Source organism: Suncus etruscus, chromosome 4, assembly GCF_024139225.1.
Source record: "Suncus etruscus isolate mSunEtr1 chromosome 4, mSunEtr1.pri.cur, whole genome shotgun sequence".
Classification (NCBI taxonomy): Eukaryota; Metazoa; Chordata; class Mammalia; order Eulipotyphla; family Soricidae; genus Suncus; species Suncus etruscus.
The window spans coordinates 38,615,107-38,630,022 of NC_064851.1; the positions used below are offsets into that span (position 1 = coordinate 38,615,107).

The 14,916-nt window shown below is 34.1% G+C and overlaps 1 protein-coding gene across 1 annotated transcript in view; it reads right to left on the minus strand.

Annotated features, from left to right (window-relative positions):
• Nucleotides 1-14,916, minus strand: part of COL24A1 (collagen type XXIV alpha 1 chain) — a 319,520-nt gene that overhangs the window by 58,615 nt on the left and 245,989 nt on the right. The window contains exons 46-47 of the mRNA XM_049772551.1: nucleotides 13,059-13,112; nucleotides 11,895-12,002 (exon numbers count right to left, since the gene is read on the minus strand). Of these exons, the coding sequence (XP_049628508.1) occupies nucleotides 11,895-12,002; nucleotides 13,059-13,112 (162 nt within the window). The remainder of the gene's footprint in view (nucleotides 1-11,894; nucleotides 12,003-13,058; nucleotides 13,113-14,916) is intronic.

The window sequence follows — 14,916 nt, forward strand, 5'->3', positions numbered from 1 at the left end:
CGTCCTGCCACCTGTGCCACCGCTCTGGCCACTAGGACTTCTTTTTGGAGTGAATAAAATCACACTTCCCCCACTTGCTCATAATCTGGAAGACCTGGTAGCCAAAAACATACCCCACAAAAGCCATATACCAGCAATAATTTTTGGAATTCCTGGACAACTACATTTTTGCTTAAAACTGTCATCCTCAGAGGAACAAACCAATTAATATGCCGATATGTGGCTGAAGTCACCTAATGTTCAGAAACAAATGAAATAACAGAATGATCAGCTAGCAACAGATTTTACTAAACCTTGTAATAGTGACTCAATAACCTCATTGGGAATATAATGGTTTTTGCAAATTTGCTTGTTGCTGTACTCTATTTTTCCCTTTTTCTTCTTTTCCTTTTTAAAATTTATTTCTTTCTTTAAAAATAATTTTTTCTTTTTTCTTTTTGGGCCACACCCCGTGACCCTCAGGGTGCTCAGAAATCGCTCCTGGCTTGGGTGACCATATGAGACACTATGGGACACCGGGGGATTGAACCAAGGTCCATCCTAGGTTGGCTTTGTGCAAGGCAAACGCCCTCCTGCAGTGCTATTGCTCTGATCCCTCTTTAAAAATAATTTTGCTGCCACTCATATGAAAACAAATGTATTCCTATCAACTATATCAACTATATACATGCTATGTAAATAAAGTAAATTAATAAAACAATAAAATTGTCATTTTGCAGTTAACAATGGTTTCCATAAACTACAGTGATTCTAATTCATTTTATTAGATTTCTGTACTAGTCAGAAGCTTACTATTAAATATTAGTATCAAACACTAGTAGTAAAAACCTGCAAGAATTTTATTAAAAAGATATTGAATAACAATAGGCAGGCATTTCCATTTTAAAAGGATAAAAATTATGACAACATGGATAAAATTTAAAGTTAATATGCTAGATAAACAAATTAGAAAGCTGAAGACAATTACTGGGTGGTTTTAATTATATATTACAAGTAAAGAATCATATTTTACATGATAACATATTGTTAAAATTGACTAATACAGAAAAATCTAGAAAATTAGGCATGGGAAATGGGTAGAAATAAAGGGTTTTTAGAAAGATAGAATTTGTACACTATAATGCACACTGCTTTAGATTTTGACATTTGCCAATCATCTCTGAAAACTGATGGTTGATATTACTGTCCCTACCAAAAGAACTGAATCTCTGTTGTCTTTAGTGTAGCATCAAATTCCTATGGAAATCCCAGGGGGATAGAATATAAATACTAGGTATATGTCTTAGGTTTTCATTTTGTCTTAAGGGGCAATTGGAAGATGAGAATCCAGATATTTTCTTCTGTTGAGGAAGGTGATCAAGACTTAAAATGAATAAACATAAAAATATAAACATAAAAATAGACATAAAAATAAACATAAAAATAGAGGTAAATAGAGGTAAAACACAAAAATCCAAAAATATAAACAAAAATTATAAAACAAATGTACAATACCGTATCTGGAATGATCACACACAGTTGATGACTTTCTTCTTGAAATATTCTTTGAGCTTGAGAGACATAATATTCTTTTTCTCCTATATTTGTAACCTCACTTGCTTCTTCCACCTTTATATGATTTCTAATGATACAATTTCCTCATGGCTTGGCTTTGGACCTTCTTTTCATTATTGATAGTGCTTTTTAATTTCTTTATTTATTCTATTAAAATATTTATTGCTTCTTTTATATTTTATGATTTGTCCTAGGAAACTAGTCTTTGACATCATTACCTGGGTTCTCTTATTTTCTGATTTCCAGTTAGAATTGGTCAATTTGTAGGCTGGAGGGATAGAACAGCGGTAGAGCATTTACCTTGCATGTGGCTGACCCAGGATGGACTCGGGTTCAATCTCCTTTATCCCATATGGTCCCCTAAGCCTGCCAGGAGCAATTTCTGAGTGCAGAGCCAGGACTAACCCCAGAGTGCCATCAGGTCTGGCCCAAAAACCGAAAAATAAAATAAAATTTAAAATGTTCATTAAAAAAATTGTTCAATGTGATACACAACTGGAAACAAGGAGCAGAGAGCACTAATATGTTAATATGTTTACTAATATGGTAATATATTTAGTATATTAATATTATTAATATATTAGAATATTAATACTAATATATTAATCTTTCTCATTTTCCCAGAGTTGGCACCTTTTCTAATAGGATAAGTTTTCATATTTGATATTCTTTCTTTTAATATTTCAGATTTTAGGAAGGTAATAGCTTTACTGTTTAATAATCTCTAAATTTTCTTAGTTTACAACACCTCTTATTGGCCATATCAGAAAGAGACTTTCTTTCAATTGCTTATAATTCTACTTGAAAATTATATGTGCTCTTTAATAGGAATTGAACTAATACACTTTTCTATGCTGATGACAAACTTTTATTTGATCTGTTTGGGCATTTATCCCAGACTATTAAATTGACTCAGAAAAGTTTGCCCATAAAATTTAGGCTTTCAGCGTTTGCTTTATTTTAATGGTGGTCACCACTGGTAATACTGGTTAGAAATTTTTACAAGCTAGAAATCTGTGTTATCTTTGATTATCTCTGTACTTTCTTTATACCCATAGTCAAGTCAAATCCTATTAAAACTACCTTCTAAATATTACTTATTCACTATTCTAGGGTCTCCTAATAGTACTCAGGGTCAGAAATAAAAATCCTTTGCTTTTGCATAAAAATAGTATGCACTAGTCCTCTCCTAGTATATCTTCTGAATTCATTACAATGTAGTCATTATATTCCTCAATAGCATCAACGTATACCAATCTATATCTTGCTAACAGAAATTTGGTCACAAGTGATCTAATTTTAGTTCTTAAATGCACTATATATTTCTAGATTTTGATATACTTTTTTTCTCTGTCTGAGATATTTCTTTCTTACTTCTTTACCCATAACTATTTTACCATTCCTACATTATTAACTCTTATCAATCAGTCATCTTATTCTATCATATATTAACTTTATTAACTAAAGTATAAGTGGCAAGACATGTCACGTGATAACTCAGAATAAAGGACATTTCTGTAAAAATGTAATCACAATCAAGACAATATATCCATTATTCTTAAAAGTATTCCTTCTCAACTGTTTTCCCATGTTTTTAATAGGCATGTCTTACCATGCCCTTGTGAGATGCACACCCATGTTTCAGAAGCCACTGCTTTGACTTGTTATTATAGGCTCATTTGTAAATTTTAGTACTTTGTCTAACAGTGATTGTATAGTACTATACCCTTTGTTGTCTGCCCTCTTTAGCCAGCATTATTTTGAGATTTATTCATGTTGCATTAATGTAGATCAGTACTGCATTATTATTATTGTTGCTTACTGAAATCTTATACACATGTACCAAAATTTAGCTATTCAGCTGACCCTGGTTTGATCTTTGAAACCTCATATGGTACCTGAGCCCATCAGGAGTTATCTATGAGTGAAGAGCCAAGAATAAGCCCAAAGAACTACTATCTGTGTCCACCAAACAAAAATATTCTAGAAACAAGCCTATTTTGTTAGAAAACAACAAAATGGTTTGATGCAAAGTTAATATACAGAAATCCATTGCATTTCTATGTGCAAGTAATGAGGTAGAAAAAAGATAAAAAAAAATTACACCCAAAATTGTGTTTTTCCTTATCAATTCAAGTATCTGGGAATAAACTTAAATGAGAATGTGAAAGACTTATACAAAGAAAAAATAAATCACTATACAATAGAAATAATTCATAAAATATAAAAATAATTTTAAACAGAATTATAAAATTCTTAACAGACAAGGAAATGGGACTATTTCTTGTATATGCAATGGAATAGCTGTCCTACGCAAAGCATCCTACAAGTTGAATGAATAACCGAAGTCTTCATAGTATTCTTTAGGTATGTGGAACAAATAAAACTAAAATATTTGTGAGTAATAAATTCATTGAACAGTTAAAACCATAATGATAAAAAAGATGAGAAGATTTTGTTTCTCTTTAATTATACTCTAGCTATGGTAATTAAAATAGTGTGGTAGTAGCACAAAGTAAGACATGATTATAGTAGTAATCAAACATTGGATAACCATGTACACAAAAGTTAGTTCTAATTGTATTCAAAATCAGAATATTAGGTCCAATTTAATAAAACTTTTATAGAAAATACAAGCAGAAGTCTCCAGTATATTGCCTTCATAGACATCCTCAATGTAATGTAACTTAACAAAAACAAACAAAAAAAGCAGTAAAAAGTTTCTCAAACTAAAATCAAACTGAGAGGTTTCTATACTGTGAATAAAATAATATTAAAATAAAGACATTTTAATAATTATATAATATATTTAATATATAATAATTAATAAAATAGTACCAATAATTTAATAATAATTAATTATACGTTAATGGCGATTAATATAAATATATTAATGTGGAAAAAACATGTTTTTACTACATAAATCTAGAACTTCTAAAGCACTCACAAATGAGCAACAAAAATTAAAATAATGATCCAGAGCCACCACTATGTTTGTTCATAGGTTCATCTAATTTTTGAGAGACAAACCAAGCTTCAAAAACTCATAGATATTAGGCATTGTGTCTGATCATGCTGGGTCTCTTTGAGATTGGGCCAGTCAAATCCCCCATCCTGCAGCCCTGGCAGCTGCACACATAGATGCACCCAAAAAGTGGCACTATGACAAGTTGAGCTTCGCCACTTTCTCACCAATCTTTGCAGAGACACCAAACCATCAAAAAATTTCAGGTATTCTAGTTCTGTGGCTGACATCTCTGGAATACTTTGAAGCCAGGGTGGGATGCTTCCCTCTGCACCTCTCTACATCCAGAAGTCCCAGAAACCATGTCCATGATCCACTACTGCTGCCAAATGAGCTCATTGGCCCAGATCCACAGATTATCAATGCAGCTGGATACATGGCGTGCAATACCCCTAAAGTTTTAATACTGACATTTCTATAAGAATCTGATGTGAAATTATCATAGAAGATATATAAGCTCAATAGACAAAACTAGCAACAATTTCACAAATTTTCTCTTAATCAAGTTTTCTTTTCAGACAATTCCATTACTATTTAGTTGTAACAAACAATATTAAGTAAATTATTCATACCTGCCAAGGGACAGGCTTGCAGGATGTTGGGAAACTAAGGACAATGGTGGAAGGAATATTATATGTTGGTAGGACTGGTGTTGAAACATTGAATGCCAGAAATAACTATATTATGAGCAACTCTGTAAAACACTTTGTTTAAAATAAATACATTTATTTAAAAAATTTACATTGCCCATCATGATATGGAAAGGTTAGTAAGTAGACACTTCTTCGAAAAGGGTATATAGATTACCAGTAGGTACAGAATAAAATGTTTCTTCATCACTTATCATCAGGGAACAGCAAGATGAAAGATAAAAAAAATAAACAGTTCACACTAGTGAGAATGCCATACATAAAAAGACAAGAAATAACCAGTATTTATAAGGATGTATTGAAATAGGAACCCTTGCCTCCTATTGGTGGTAGTGTCCACTACATAAAAGAGTATGGCAACTTCCTCAAATATTATGACTAGGGCTCTCTTCGTATCTAACCCAAAAGGGCAAAAACATTCATTCAAAAATATTTATACTTCAATGCTCACTGCAGCACTATTAACAATAGCCAGTAATCGAAACAACCAGATTAGAACTAGCCAGCTTCATAGAGTCACTCTTTTCTTAAACTAGATGTAAACGGATCTGTGAAAGATTATGGCTACACTGGCCAGTGCAATAGAAAGCTGGCCATCTTGGGAGGAGATGGTGGGCCAAGGCCATGCTTTCTGCCTCCATCAACCAGAATCACAATTTCCCCAATGGTCCTGCCTCAACTGTGACTATAATTCCCTTTGGGGACACCAATCTGACCACACTTCAGGCATGCCAATTTTGGGGTTGATATTACCAGGGATTTTTAGAATAAGTACAGGCATACCCCCCATTTATTCCTTCTCCCATGATGCCTGGGAGCTCTAATTATGCCCAAAATGCAGCCATAATTGCTAGAACTGGAATAGCTCTATAGACTCTTTTGTTGTATGAAATGTAAACTGAGCCTTGAAAGATTATGGCTACACTGGCCTACATAGCAGAAAGCTGACCATCTTAGGAGAAAAGGGTGGACCAAGCCCCTGTCTTACTAAAGACCCTGCTTCGCCAAAGCCACACTTGCTGCCTTCATCACCCAGAATTATCATTTTCCTGATGGCCCTGCCTCATCAATGACTCTCTACAATTCCCTTAGGAGACCACCAATCTGACCACACTTCAGGTATGCCAATTTGGGGGCTGATATGATCAGGGCTTTTTTGAGCAAGTATGCGCACTCTCTCTCCATATCTTCCTTTTAGGAGGCCTGACAGCTGAGTACATTATCCTAAAGTCATAGTACCAGCAATAGTGCTGGACAAATTCATTTGTTTAATGCTGTCCTCCCCTAAAGGAACATCCAAATTGTTTTTGTTTGTTTGTTTTGTTTTGTTTTTGGGCCACACCCGGCAGTGCTCAGGGGTTACTCCTGGCTGTCTGCTCAGAAATAGCTCCTGGCAGGCACGGGGGACCATATGGGACACCGGGGTTCGAACCAACCACCTTAGGTTCTGGATCGGCTGCTTGCAAGGCAAGCACCGCTGTGCTATCTCTCCGGGCCCAGGAACATCCAAATTTAACAAAATGGACAACTAACAAGAACTTATTAAACCTTCTACCACTGTATTAGTGAATTCATTGGAAATACAATAGTTTTCACCAATGAGCTTGCTACTGTACTTTTTATTTTCTTTTTTTCTCTTTTATCTTCTCTTCCATTTTATTTTTTTATATATTTTTTAATAACTTTGTTCTCACTTATTTGGAAATAAATATATTATGATCAACTATGTCAACTGTATGATGCATTTTATTTAAGTAAATATATAAGGAAAAAAAAGAAAACAAATTAGGCACCCAATAGTAGTACATGCTTTAAAAAATTGAGCTAGAGAGATAATTCATAGGTAGGACACTTAGTTGCCTACTATGTCTCTGACATGGGTTGTATTCTTGGCACATGGCCCTCGCAAAACCATCAGGAGTGACTCCTAAGCACAGAGCTAAGAGCACATCTGGGTGTGATTTCAAAAATGATATCAAAAAAGAAATTACAGGATAGCTAAATTATAATACAATGGAATACTGCTAGCTATAATTAAAAATAAGATCTTATGGTTCTCTGCAATTTGGACAGAAATTATAATCATGCTGGGCATAATGAGTCAAAAGAAGAAGGAAAATATCAAATGATATTGCTTATATGTATAAATATGCTTATATGTATAAAAATTGCTTATATGTATAAATATACATATTTAGGGATTAAATATTGGCAAAAGACCCTGAAAGTCTGCATTTAATTTTAGTTTGCTAAGTGGGGCAAGATAATGTTGAAAGGGGTCCTATAGATAGAAGTGAAGACATCACCACTCAGTTTGCTTGTATGCTATAATAACACAGTATTCCTAAAACATGGATATTAAAACTTGTAAATCATGGTATTAAATTGAAAATGAGAAAGAAAGGAGCTCAAGAGTAGGAGGCCTTGAATAACTTTCTATTTGGTGAGAAGGTGGAGGGCTGTGGTGAGTAGTCAACTTGGAGAAGATAGAGAAGTTCTTTGTTATTTCCCTATCTCTGGGTCTAAAAAATTCTTTTATCTAGTTATTCTAGAATAATATGCTTTATAATACATCAGCAAACAAGTGAGTTCTATTTGTCTCTCCAGAAAATTAACTAAACTGTGATGGTTATCTAGGGAATCTTTGATCTATATACAGTGGGGCAGAAGTAAAAGTAACAACATGGATTTACAACTGGTGCCTGTTAGGAAGTTTGGGCCTTAACTGTACAATTAGATGCTATTTCTATACAAATAGTATTAGAACAGTTGAAATCTTGAACACAACTGGTGTCTGAGAACTGATTACAGGTTATGGGAAGTGTATACATGCACTTATCTTACAATTGAGCTGCAAGACACAAAAACATAAAAATTAAATATACCGGGGCTGGCGAGGTGGCGCTAGAGGTAAAGTGTCTGCCTTTCAAGCGCTAGCCAAGGACCGCGGTTCGATCCCCCGGCATCCCATATGGTCCCCCCAAGCCAGGGGCAATTTCTGAGCGCTTAGCCAGGAGTAACCCCTGAGCATCAAATGGGTGTGGCCTGAAAATCAAAAAAAAAAATTAAATATACCATAAACTAATACCAATATATTGAGAAATCAATAGAACCATTTTATTTATTTATTTATTTATTTGTTATTTTGTTTTGTTTTTCTGATTTTTGGGAGCCACACTTGGAAGTACAGGGATTACTTCTGGCTCTGCACTCAGAAGTCACTCTTGGTGAGTCTTAGTGGGTCAACTCTGGGTTGGCGGATGCAAAGGCAAGCACCTTACCTGGTCTATTATCATTCTGGTGAACAGAAACATTCTAAGTTTGATGAGCATAAATTTAACTTAAGTTCTTTTATTTGGGGTGTATGGCCACTTATTCAATTCCATACTGACTGACACCAGTTTCAAAATCAGAATTCCTTGACTGAAGGAGACATGGTTCTTTGAGGAACCCTTTAATTAGGTCATAAATATAGATTCTCAAGTCTTTTCCAGAGGTACCTTTAATCATGTACTAGATGATGGAATATTTAGTGGGAAAATAAAATGTTTAGCTTTTCTGGAGGCTATAAAGTACTATGACTATGGAGGTTTTGTTTTGTTTTGTTTTGGGGTGTCACATCTGATGACACTCAGGGGTTATCCTGGCTCTGTGATCAGAAATTGCTCCTGGCTTGGGGGACCATATGGGAAGCCAGGAATCAAATCGTGGTCCTTCCTAGGTCAGCCACATGCAGGCTAGCGCCTGCCACTGTGCCACCACTCTGGCCCCTGACTATGGAATTTTTAATAATCTCTGTAAATCTAAATTTCCAATATGGTTATGGCCAGAGAGGAAGTTGAAATAAAAAGCAGGATAATCTCTTGCATGCACGCAAGAGGTGCATGGCTAGTAGCCATGTAAGAAAATCACCTGTGACTATGAAGTTTGTATCTATGGGAGCAGAGGGGTGGAGGAATCTGTATTTCCATTATCAGGCTAACTCAGAAATGAAAGCAAAGGGTCAATGCATGGAAAATAGAGGACATGCATAGATAATGAAAAATGGACTGAAATAGTGGTTATTGTTCCAATATAATTGTGTCTGACTCTCAATAAATTAATAGTCAATTTGACTGCTCTGGATGGGAACACATAGTCATTTGCACTGAGCAGTCGGGATGTTCTGTGTTGGTGGTGGGCTGTGGATGGATTGTTGCTTTAGAGAAATAAAAACACATCTTCTTCGTTTGCCAAAATAGCCATCTAATTGGCATCGAAGCAGAGACCAAGAGAATGCCTTCTGTGACAATGATCAGAGTAAATCCAATTTTAAAATTAAAAAAAAAAAGCAGGATAATCAAAGAAGTTTTAGTTCAATTTGTTTTTCAAAATCCAATGGGAATGTGGGCTAGTTTTCCCCCAATCTTACGTAACAGTGAAGAGATAATTGGAAGTTACTGCAACTATCTCTTTTTGCATCATTGTTTACAGTTAACTGAGGCAATGACACCTTTTTGCAGAAAAGCTCTTATATCAACCACATTAATATGCATTCTCTGTTGCCATAAAGAACCGAAATACTAAAGGGAAGAGACTCTACTATATATCCTCTACTTTGCTTATGTTTGGCTATTGTGAAAAGCAGAAAAACCTAGGAAGTAACTCCCAAGGTTCAAAATTACAAAGTTAATTGTGTGCTGATGACAATATAACAATATTCTGTATGGGGTCTCTACCAAATAATAGAGCCACTGGCAATGCTATTATTAACCTAAATATAAAAGTTTCTACACATATTAAGCAAGCAGCAGCAGCTTGCTTCCCTTCACATGGTAGGGACAGCTATATTATTTAATACTTTAGGACTGTCAATTCAGTTTTTTTTCCTGTGCCATAAAATAGATCAAAGGAATATCTTCATAACACTAGTATGATTAAATGGAAAACATAATCTAACTGGACCTGGAGAGTAGAAAAAATACAATTGTGAAGATGTTCCAGAGGATAAGATTGAAAAATTCAGGGACTGCAAGAAAGAAAATGACCTTAATAGTAGTGGCAAGGAGACATATCAAGATATATTCTTTAAAGTGGGGACAATTTGCTTCATTTTGCACAGCATATCACAATTAAAGATCACAATGCTAGGTGAACCTCCCTCTGGATTTTTTGGAAGCCACAGAAGGCAGTGCTCTGTGCTCATTTCTGGCAGGACAAGGGAATCATATAGGGGTGTCAGGAATTGAACCCAGATCTGTGTGTGCAAAGTACTTGTCCCACCCACTGTACTATCTTGCTAGCCCTAATGTCTCTGTTTTTTTTTGTTTGTGTATTGTTTGTGTATTTGTTTGTGTATTGTTTTGGATTTATTTTTGTTTTGGAGCCACACTTAATTCTCAGTGGTTACTCCTGCTCGTCACTCAGGAATTATACCTGTCAGTGCTCAGGGGACCATGCAAGGCAAATACCTACTATCATTATGGCCCCAGTCCATCCTCTCAAACTACTTTAGATTGCTATTCTAAAAATGTAGTATATAAAATTTCCACCTTAAAAATTTTTCTTTTGGGGGGCCAGAGAGATAGCATAGAGGTAAGGCTTTCTTGCAGAAAGAAGGTCATTGGTTCGATTCCTGGCATCCCATATGGTTCCCTGAGCCTGCCAGGAGCGATTTCTGAGCATGGAGCCAGGAGTGGCCCCTGAGTGCTGCCAGGTCAAAATCCAAAAAAAAAAAAAAAAAATTTTTTTTTGATTTTTGGGCCAAACCCAGCAGCTCTCAGGGGTTACTCCTGGCTCTGTGCTCAGAAATTGCTCCTGGCAGAGTCGGGGGAATCATATGGGATACTGGGGATCTAACCTGTGTCCATCCAGGGTCATCCACATGCAAGGCAAATTCCCTACCACTGTGTTACCACATGGGCCTTCTTAAAATTGCCATATTTTAAAATCTATGTTACAAATATATAAATAATAAGTTTCACAATTTTAAAACATTTTAGATGAATAATTTAGTGACATTAAATAAAATTCACATGTGGCAGAATCGTCATCATCTACTATAAACTTTTAACTTTGACAGTATGAAATGTAAAATAAACTGTCTAAATGAAGACAAAATTATTTTTTACAACTTTATTTTATCAATAAGTAAAGATAAAAATAATTATGGCAAAAACATGCATAAAAGTATGAGAAAAAACCCTCTATTCTTGAATCACCACTAGATGAATACAGACAAAATTTTCAACTATTTTGGTTAAATACTACAGCTGTAAAATAGTAAAGGAAACATGAATTTTTTGGGCATAAGCCACCACTAGTTTCTGCCAAGACTCATATGTTACAAAGGTACTTAAGACATCTGATAAATTTCACAAACAGCCATGTTATGTAGCTCCAAAAATGTTGCTTCCTTATTTTTTCTATTTATAAACTTTTATATATGCCAAAAGGATAAATCATTATTATGTTGGTTATCAGGTCATATATCACATATCCAAGAATATATACTCATTGACCTTCCCTGGAAATCATAAATATAACTTTGAAGTAATTATTAAAGTTATTATTGGCTAAACCTGTACTAATGTTAAAGCTAAGAAAGTTAGTTTAAACATCTAAACTATAGCAAGGAAATACATGAACATAAGAAATAAAGAACAAAGAGATTTTAATCTACTCACAGTAAGACCCTGTTTTCCTGTCAGCCCAATTTTTCCAGGATTTCCTGCTGTGCCATCTGCTCCATCAAATCCTTGTAAACCCTTCGGCCCAGGTAGGCCTGGAAGTCCCTTAATTGAAAATCACTCAGATTATAGGTTCTGTACAGATGTCTAAATGCTAAATACTTTATAAATAGGTGAATAATATTTACATCTTAAAAAACTTTCACTGGATAGTTTCCTGCTCCCTTAATGGTTTTACTCTTTAGATTCAATAGAACAGTATTTGTCTTTAGAAGTTCCCAAATCATAAACAACAAGGTATTTATTCTGTAGTCTTTCTCTGATATTTCTTCTCATTCCATGCAACAATGAGGGGGAAATCAGCTACCTGCACCTGACAGTTTAAGATACAGAATATCATCTTGAAAAAAACCCCTTACTATATTTTTCTCACCCACCCAATTAAATTATGATTCCTTTTATTGTCATTTTAAATTAGGTAATTATATGGCTGAATAAAGTCTGAACATTTTGTTTCTACTCATAAGCATCTAGATTTTATCTGTAAGGACTTCTAATTCAAATATTTTTATAATCTGTCTTTATTTTTTTATACCTCTTTTGAACTAGCATAGGCTACCAAAAGCAGGCAACCACCCGTTGGCTATGGAAAACCAGAAGGAGTCTTTGCTCATAAACCAATCAACACATATTGGCCTGGCCAGAAGAGGAAGCTGATGATTAAGAGAAAATTAATCTTTGTTCTGTGAGGAAACAATTTCAAATTTTTTCTTAGATTTTTAGTTTATTTTGCCCGAAAAAGAAGACACTAAGTTATCATTAAAATACACTTTGAAGATCTTCAACCTTTGTCTTCAACATTATGTATATTAAGATTCTAACTTCCTTTGTTTTTATTTAGGATATCCACAGGAAAATTTGCATGAATCCACAGACAGGGAGGGCTCCATGATATGGAAAATAGCATCCTTCAATCACAATGGCTTACATTTAAACATTAAGTGACATTTTGAACAAATTGTCTTATTTCTGTCTCATCTAAGATATTTTTTAAGAAAATCTGATTTATTTATTAATTTCATAACTGGCTCCCAAATTTTCTGCTTCCTAAAGTTGCCAATTTTATTTAGAAAGACAAGATGGAAAAGGCCTGTTACTTACAGGAATTCCAGGTTTTCCAGAAGGACCAGAAGCTCCTTTTTTCCCAAAAGGTCCCTAAAAAATATGAACCACTATTGTCAGCTGATTGGATTAGTTAAATTGAAGGCACAGAAAAATAACAAAGACACAGATATCTATAAAAAGGCATAGATAGCTGGATGTTATAGATAATATTAGCATTAACCATAAAATGGACCTAAATTGCTATTCAACTTTCCTGATGGCTATTATTTTCATCTAAAAGCAAGAGAATTTGAACAAAAATCTTCAGTCTATTTCTAAATCATATGATTCAAGAATTAAAAACAATTCTGAAAGGAAATCTAAATAAATTATCTCATAAATGTCTCTACTTTTAAGTAGAACTTTTGACTCGCTTTGAAAATGGCTATAAAATTTCTAAAATATATCCAATGAAGCAACCAAGTTACCTGAAAAGACTTTAAAAAAAGAAATAACCCTTTATAATACATACAAACACAGGATGTGATAATTTTCCCTTTGTTTAAGAGAAATGGGAAAAAATTCTTAAGTACGTAATTTAGCTTAGATTTACTGCTTTGGAATTTGGTCATGAGCTGGAAATAAATAAAACAAAATTTCGGCGAGTACGAGTATATAGTAAATTGGTGCGAACCAGTATCTTTAACAACTATCTGCAAGCAAGGAGAAAAACCTATTTGTAAGTCAAAGAAAAAATATTTGTTTTCCACAGAACCTCTTGTTTTATCCATGTGAGACATTTCAAATCCTAATTGATTCAACAGTAACTGGTCTGCAGGGATAGTTAGGAACTTTACCCTTGCAAATTGCACCATTATTCTGATGATATCCTAAAATTATTTTTAAAAAAACTGTGGAAAAGTGTGACCTGGGTCATGCATAAAAAAGGAAACATACTGTTAGTACTAGAAATATTTTTCCGAAGTCATAAGTTTTCACAAACATGGTAATTCCATCAAAATGGGATGGTAAACTATACAATTCTGAAGGAAGATTATAGAAAAGATTCAAGTCAACACAACATAATAGAAATTTCATAAGATATACATCTTCTGTACATAAATCTTATTTTCTTTAAATTTGGATCATACCCACTTGTCCTCAGGGAACCCTCCTGTCTCAGGGAACCATATGTGGTGCTGTGGTTGGAACTGAGCTTGGCCTTATGCAAGGTAAGTATCTTACACCCTGTGCTCTCTGACTTCTAAACATAAACTTTAGAAAGAGATAGTACATATAGTCAGAGAAAGGGTATTTTAATAGAATTTGATATTGGGGAATATATCAAAAGTTCTATCTCTAATTTTGAAACTAGTTTAACTTATCTAAAAAATCCACTGCTATAAAATCTTCATAAAGTAAAATCAGAAAGTAGAACCTGGGTTTAAATGAAGAGGATAAATGGTGGCATATGACCTTCTATAATAACATATCTTTCAGAACACAATGAAGTAACAAAAGCTGATATAGACGAGTTTGACTATGAGGGTAGAAATTCAAAATTTTATTTTGATAATAGTACTACTCAGGAGTCATGAAAATATTCAAATGTAACAAACTCTCTCACGTCTTATTTTTGATGCAAATTGACAGCTCTAGTGAAATTGCTTAAAATTTAAAACAAACTTTCCCTAGTTTATTATAAATTTCAAATGTGTCCTCTGGAATTCATGGTGGGGTAATCAAGAAAAAAGTAATAGTTTCAGAAGAATGTGTTTAAGTAGAAAAGATTGATTTACAAATTAAAATTTGTCTGAAATAAAAAAACCTAGCTATCAATGACTCAAGTCATAAAATTTATGCTTTTGTTAATGATATGTCTCTTGTATATGATGAGATATAAAGAACTTTGAGA